This window comes from Epargyreus clarus, unplaced genomic scaffold (genome assembly GCF_041222505.1).
Source record: "Epargyreus clarus isolate Ecla_fem2 unplaced genomic scaffold, WU_Ecla_fem_2.2 ptg000001l, whole genome shotgun sequence".
Lineage (NCBI taxonomy): Eukaryota > Metazoa > Arthropoda > Insecta > Lepidoptera > Hesperiidae > Epargyreus > Epargyreus clarus.
In genome coordinates, this window is record NW_027332209.1 from 12616836 (window position 1) to 12624118 (window position 7283).

At 50.4% G+C, this 7283-nt stretch overlaps 1 protein-coding gene across 1 annotated transcript; it reads right to left on the reverse strand.

Annotated features, from left to right (window-relative positions):
* Positions 1 to 580: 580 nt before the first annotated feature.
* Positions 581 to 6097, reverse strand: LOC140758016 (uncharacterized). Its single transcript, XM_073093965.1, has 5 exons — positions 5388 to 6097; positions 4155 to 4424; positions 3938 to 4051; positions 1250 to 3737; positions 581 to 901 (listed from the first exon to the last, which is right to left on the reverse strand). Exons 1-5 carry the CDS (start codon positions 6095 to 6097, stop codon positions 581 to 583), a joined length of 3903 nt encoding a protein of 1300 aa, XP_072950066.1.
* Between the last annotated feature and the right edge of the window lie 1186 nt (positions 6098 to 7283).

Here is a 7283-nt window from a genome sequence, read left to right on the forward strand (position 1 = left end):
CGCAAGTGACTATTGACCATCGCGAGGACAGCAAGTTCATTAGCTATTACAAAAATAAGCATTTCTTTTTTGCCGCGTACGTGCAAAATGTGGAATGAACTTCCTCCTGAGGTATTCCTTTAGGACTATGACATGGGGCTCTTCAAGAGGGGTGTAAAAAGAGTGTTGAGTACGGGTTTGCAATAAAAACTCCAATTGAATTTTTCTTCCTGTATTTTCTTTTCTTGACCATTTACAATATTCTTCTATTTTCCGGAGCGTGCCGGACCCTATTTCTAGCCACCTTAAGTGGCAAAGTGAGTGTTACAACCGACGGGGGGCTAACGCAGCAGTCGCTTTTACTCCCGTCTCGCTCACTTCCTATAGCCCTCTCTTTCTATCATGCATCTCGCTCACTCGTGTCCCTCTCTTTCTATCTTTACTTTATTTTTATTTTTCTTTATTTATTTACATTAAATACCTTATTTTAAACATAGTTGTACATTATTTTTCATACACATTAAATATTCTTATACAAATCAACAATCTTACGTACTAAAAAACAATAATAGGAATTACAATTTATCAAATATTCTTAAATCTATTCGCCGTCCGCAACATCCTCCCCCCGGCGCAGCTCCGTCGTAGCCCTCCCTATCTGGAGGACGGCGAGCTTCACCACGGGCCTCCTGAAGACTCCTCCCCGGGTCCTCACGTCTGCTGAGCGTATGATGCCGTCGGGTCCCTCGTGCACTCGCTCGACGATGCCGCGTGGCCATGTGTTGCGGGGTAGCGTGTTGTCGACCACGATGACCAGGTCGCCGACCCGTAGTTGTCGTGATGCCCTTGTCTCTTGTCCTCGAGGTATCAGCGTCGGCAGGTACTCCTTGACCCACCGCCCCCAGAACTGGTCCGCCAGCGCCTGTGCTTTTCTCCACACGCTGCGGTCGGCTTCCTCGCAGGGTCCCGTCAGCGGCAGCCCGGTCGACGACCCAATCAGGAAGTGGTTGGGGGTTAGTGCTTCTGAGTCGGCGGGATCCACGGAGACGTGCGTGAGTGGCCGAGCGTTGACACAGTACTCGGCCTCCACCAGTAGCGTTTGAAGGACTTCTTCTTTGGGTGACTTCTCGTTCAGTGTGGTGCTCAGCGCGGTCTTGACTGACCGCACGAGCCGCTCCCATGCCCCGCCCATGTGCGGAGCCCCCGGTGGGATGAAACGCCAGCTGGTTCCATACTGTAGACAGAAGTTATGTAGCTCCGGACCCCATGCCCGGTATGCGTTTCGTAGCTCGACGTCAGCACCTCTGAAGTTCGTTGCGTTGTCTGAGAAGATCACCTGTGGCCATCCTCTTCTGGCGGCCATCCTTCGGAGTGCCATAATTGCCGAGTCGGTCGACAGCGATGACACCAATTCCAAATGCACTGCTCGTGTAGTTAAGCAGGTAAACAGTGCGCACCATCTCTTCTCATGTCGGCGCCCAATAGTGACTGTTAGGGGGCCGAAGTAATCCACGCCGCAGTAGTTGAACGGTCGATGCCCTGGACTTGTCCTCTCTTCTGGTAAGTCCCCTCGTGGCGGTGTTTGCGGCGTTGCTTTCCTTATTTTGCAAAATTGACATTCCTTAGCCATTTTCCTTACTGTCGGTCGTAGTCGAAATATAACGTATTTTTGTCGCAGCTCGTTTACGACCCTCTCGTTGTTAGCGTGTCCGGCGTTTCGATGGTAGTCCATCACTAGTAGGCGTGTGAAGGGGTGACCACCATCCAATATTACAGGTCGGTTCGAGTGCGTCGACGTCTTAGAGGCTCCTATTCTGCCTCGGGCCTTCAGTGTTCCTTCTTCGATGACGGGGTCCAACTTCGCTAGTTTACTATGCCGGTGTAAGTGCTGTCCAGCCCGCAGTCTACGTAGATCTTCGCCGAAGGAGTCCTGTTGTGCTTGTCGTATCCACCGCAGCTCGGCGTCTTGTATGTGGGAGACTTCTAACAGCAGGCTTCTGTTCTTTGTTCTTAGCTTCTGTACGTAGAGTTGAACTAGCGCTGTGGCCCTTATGAGTCGTCTGTAGGCGGAGAACCTCGTTATGTCCGGCAGGCAGCCCATGCGGTCCGTGATGTCGTCTGTGGTGATGGTGTACGCCGTCTCTTCTGAAGTGTCACTGCTTGTAGCTTCGGTAGGCCATTCCTCCTCTGGTAAGCTCAGGAATGACGGCCCGGTGAACCATCGGTCTGCGCCAGTGATCTTCTTCGTTTCGATTCGCGTGGCGTCGTCGGCTACGTTGTCGGCCGTGGGCACCCATCGCCAATCTTCCACCTGGGACAGCTCGCCTATCTCCGCCAGTCGATGCGCCACGAACGGTGTGTACTTCTTCTTATCGTTCCTTATCCAATGAAGTACCGTCTTGGAGTCCGTCCAGTAGTAGACTCGCCCTGGTTTCCATTCGTGTTCCTTCAGGATGGTGCTCGCCATACGCGCCCCGATGAGTGCTGCCTGTAGCTCCAACCTGGGAATCGTGAGTAATTTCAACGGCGCCACCTTAGCCTTGCCCATGACTTGTACAACTTCCACGGTGCCATCCTTATGGGTGATCCTCCAATACGCCGTGGTCGCGTAGGCCTGTTCACTCGCGTCGTTGAATATATGCAGCTGTAGCTCTGAGCTCGGAGTCATGTCGCGGCTGTAGCAACGTGGTAAGGCCAAGTTCGAGATGTCTTGTAGTCCGGCGACCCATTGCTGGAACTCTTCGGCTTCCTCCCTAGGTAGCTCTTCATCCCAGCCGACCTTCTTGACCCATAGTTGCTGTAGCAATATCTTCCCGGTGATCGTATACTGGCTTACGAGGCCCAGGGGATCGTAGATTGACATGACGGCGCTCAGTGCTTCACGCTTGGTCGGTGCTCGCTGTTGACACTTGACTTCGGTGGGGACCCTCTTGATGTCCGTATTGAAGCCTATGGTGTCTTCGCTCGGGTTCCACCTTAGTCCCAGGGTCTTCTCCGACTGGTGTGTCGTCAGTTGCACGTTGACATTCTTCGATTTCTTCGTGTCGGGAATACTCGCGAGGACAGCTGGGCTATTGGAGTTCCATCCCCGCAGATTGAAGCTGGCTTGTTCGTGTACATGAATGACGTCCCTTATGACCTTTATAGCTTCCTCTTCTGACTGAAAGCTATCTAAATAGTCATCCATGTAATGGCGTTCCCTTATGGCTCGCGCAGCTTCCGGGTATCCCTCTTCGTAATCGGCGGCATTCTTGTTTCTCACGCTGTGAGCGAGGTACGGCGAACTCGAGGCCCCAAATATCATTGACGTCATCTTGTACTTGCGCGGGGCTTCACTGGACTCGTCCCGCCACAGGAACATCTGGGCTGGTTGATCTTCGCTACGTATCTTCACTCGGAGGAACATTTCTTCTATGTCCGCCGTCACCGCGATCTTCTTTTCGCGGAAACCAAACAGGATCTTAATCAGAGACGCCAACAGGTCGGGCCCCTCCAGCAGGTAGTCGTTCAAGCTGACTCCGTTAATCTTGGCCGCTGCGTCGAATACCATTCGTATCTTGTTTGGCTTGTTAATGTTGACAACCGCGAAGTGAGGTAAGTACCACTTGACGTTACTTCTTTCTTCGTTGCCGTCGCATGCTTCTGCGTAACCCTTCTTCAGCAGGTTAGCCACTTGAGCGCTGTATTCCTTCTTGAATGTGGGCTCATTTTCCATCTTCTTTTCCAATGTGCGTAACCTCTTGTATGCTTGCTCGTAGCTGTCGGGGAGTGTGGGGTTGTCAGTTTTCCACGGTAGACCCACTTCGAAGTGTCCGTCCTTCCGTCTGGCGGTCGCCTCGAAGATGTCGCTGGCTCTCTTGTCGTACTTGTTAATCTTCTCTTTCGTAGATACGCCGAGCGAGTCCACGTCGAAATGCGACTCGACGAGCTTCTGTAACTGTATGTCGCCCGTGCAGACGTGAAGCACAGCCGCCTGGTCCTGATAGACGAACCTCCTAGGTACCGACCCATGTAGAACCCATCCCAGCTTTGTTCTTGATGCGGCAGGTTCGTTCTTCTTGCCGGCGCGTAGCTGTCGGGACACTATTAAGTGCCAATTGTCGGTGCCTATTAGTATGCGAGGTCGAGCTTCCCCCGTGCTGATTTTCTCCCTTACGACTCGCAGGTGTGCATACCGCTCCAGGTTCTGAGGTACGCGCTGATGATGCAATTGAAGTCCCTTCACCGTGCGGGCTGTCACGGAGTATGCTTCATGTTCGTGTAGACCTTTGATTTGAATCTTGACCGCCTTGCTGTCGATTCTTCTTTGTTCATTGATACCTCTTATGTTTAGAGGTTGGTTCGGTCCGCCGCTGGTGAGGTGACTTGCCAATTCTTCATCTATAAGGGTTACTGTAGACCCCTCGTCCAGGAGGGCGTGCGTCCTTATCTCCCCCCGTGGACCGCTGAGTTTTACTTCACATGTCTTCAATAGCACCGCTCTTGGTGCCACCTTTGATGTGACGCTCATGACCGCTGCGGGTGCACCCTGATCTGTGCACTCAGAAGTCTCCACCCTCCTGGCGGGCTCTGCAGTCTTGTGTAGGATGGCGTGATGCTGCATGCTACACCCGTCGACTCCGCACGGCTTCGCTCTGCATGTGGTTCTACTGTGTCTTCGTGTCATGCATTTGAAGCATAACCGCTGTTCCTTCGCCCAATTCCACCTGTCGTTGATGGTGAGTTCCTTCAGCTGAGGGCACTTCGGAGTGTGATGGCTTGTAGACTGGCATCGTAGACAGCTAGGTGCTCGCTCTTCACGCGTCGATTCACTCGTAGAATAGACCTTCTCCCGAGGTGCTGTCCTCCTTACTGGCCTCTCCCCTCTGAGAAGCCCCGGAGCGCTGTTCCTCGCCGTGTGCGTGTAGCGTAGTACCCTGTCTGCTTCACCCATCAGGAACTCCGAGAGTATTGTGATTTCGTCGCTGTATGCAATCTTCCCTTCGTTGATCGCCGCGTATTCCGCCCATTTGCTCACCAGGTGAGGGCTTAGCTTCTCCATTACATCCCTTATCAGTAATGGATTTCGTAGATAACCACGGTGGTCCACACTCTTCATAGTGTAGACGACGTTCTGTAACTTGATGGCCAATTCATTCAATTCGCTGCTGGAGTTGCCGACCTTGGGGAGTCTCTTCAGTTCTTCCATTGCTTTATCGAAGATATATTCAGGTCGACCGTATTTCATTTCTAGCGTCTTCATTATGCTGTCCGGGTGAGTCGCCGTGTACAGTTGAGAGAGCACTGTCTCTCTCGCTTCCCCACGGAGACTGTTTCGAAGCCGCAATAAATTTTCTGTGGCGCTGAATTTGTAGAGACGCGTCGAATCTTCTACTGCTGCTTTGAAGGGTAGCCACTCCATGACGGACCCGGAGAATGCTGGGAGCTCCGACGTTTGCCGCGGCGGGGGTCGTACGTGCATCATCTTCTCTAAGGCGTTTGCTAATTGTTCGATGCCCCTTCCCCTCTGCCGAGGCCGTTCCTCCCCCCGTACTTCTAACGGGGGAGGTAGGACCTCCTGTTCCCTGTGTACTTGCGTTCCGGCGTGTTCGTGGCTCTTGTTCACCCAGTCGTGTATTCTTTCTTGGTCGCAGATAGTTTCCCCCCCCTCTTCCGCTTCGATCGCAGAGATTTCCGCTTCTAGCCGCTTCTTTACTAGCGTCTTCTTAAGTTGTATTCTTCTCTCTTCTAATTCAGCTAGCTCCTTTTCCGCTTCGTATTCGACTAGCCTAACTCGTGCCGCGACGCTGACCGACGAACGATGCGAACGTATACTGGGCACCGCGCTATATGCCGGAGACGTGGGCCGGCATATAGGCGACTTGGAGCGCGACGGTATCTCTTGCGACGTGGGGTGCTCGGGGTGTGCGGTGCTGCGTACAGGTGAGCGCTCGAGGACCCTTCCTGGTGGGATCCTCCCGACGGATGTTCCGGCGGGCGTCCCGGTGAGGACTGCGGTCGATGGCGATCTCGGCGATTCTTCATATATACGGTGGAACAGCCCCCGCCCACCTGGCGGAGGGTGCTCCGATTCGCCGATGCCGGACTCGGAGTGGGTCTTCTTGCTTCGTGTGTTCATTGTAGACGCGCTGGTTGCTTCTTTTTTCTGTATCCGCCGATCGAAGGACCAATGTTGAGTACGGGTTTGCAATAAAAACTCCAATTGAATTTTTCTTCCTGTATTTTCTTTTCTTGACCATTTACAATATTCTTCTATTTTCCGGAGCGTGCCGGACCCTATTTCTAGCCACCTTAAGTGGCAAAGTGAGTGTTACAACCGACGGGGGGCTAACGCAGCAGTCGCTTTTACTCCCGTCTCGCTCACTTCCTATAGCCCTCTCTTTCTATCATGCATCTCGCTCACTCGTGTCCCTCTCTTTCTATCTTTACTTTATTTTTATTTTTCTTTATTTATTTACATTAAATACCTTATTTTAAACATAGTTGTACATTATTTTTCATACACATTAAATATTCTTATACAAATCAACAATCTTACGTACTAAAAAACAATAATAGGAATTACAATTTATCAAATATTCTTAAATCTATTCGCCGTCCGCAACAAAGAGCTCTCCTTCAAAGCCGGCATGCATTGGCGAGTCCTCTGGTGTTGCAAATGTCCATAGGCGACGGTGACTGCTTTCCACCAGGTCTGCCTTGTCGTTAGGTTAAATATAAAAAAAAGAAAACAATATTGGCACTCGCATAATTATCATTAATTTGCATTCAATATGCAATTTAATAAAGAAAATAACCGTCCATTAATTCAACAATTTGGCAAGCGACATTCATCATACGAAATTGGATGCAATTTTTGACATCACCGGAAACCATTATAGCGGATATAACTTCTTTAACAATACGTGTCCAAAATAACAACAGCCAAATTATGAGCGCATGCGATAAAAAATGTATTTGCATACAAATGACATACGGACAATCATATTTGTATAATACGTATACGAAGACGATTTACAATCGAATTATGCCCGTTTTTATAATCAGTCTATCCATTGTTGCTTATCAAAGATCGAAATTTGACAATTCCTGCCTATTAGGCAAAAATTAACAGATTGATTAAGAATAATGGACATCAATCGACAGATACATCAAGTACTGCTATATTAATTGAGAATCATAAATGACGAGATGAGGTGGATTCATGGTCAATACACTAAACTGTATTAACTAGGAATTGATCTTTAAGTGAGGTGAATAAGAGTCATAGTTAAGGTCAGCCCATTACTGTCCCACCATACTAT

Excerpts from the sequence above, each read along its gene's own strand:
- LOC140758016 (XM_073093965.1), bottom strand. The coding sequence starts at position 6,097 with ATGAACACACGAAGCAAGAAGACCCACTCCGAGTCCGGCATCGGCGAA. Across the intron at positions 4,425-5,387 it reads GAGCTCCCAGCATTCTCCGG|CGGTCCACGGGGGGAGATAA; the intron begins GTCCGTCATGGA and ends AGTAAAACTCAG. Across the intron at positions 4,052-4,154 it reads GTACCTCAGAACCTGGAGCG|CTACGCGCCGGCAAGAAGAA; the intron begins GTATGCACACCT and ends GTGTCCCGACAG.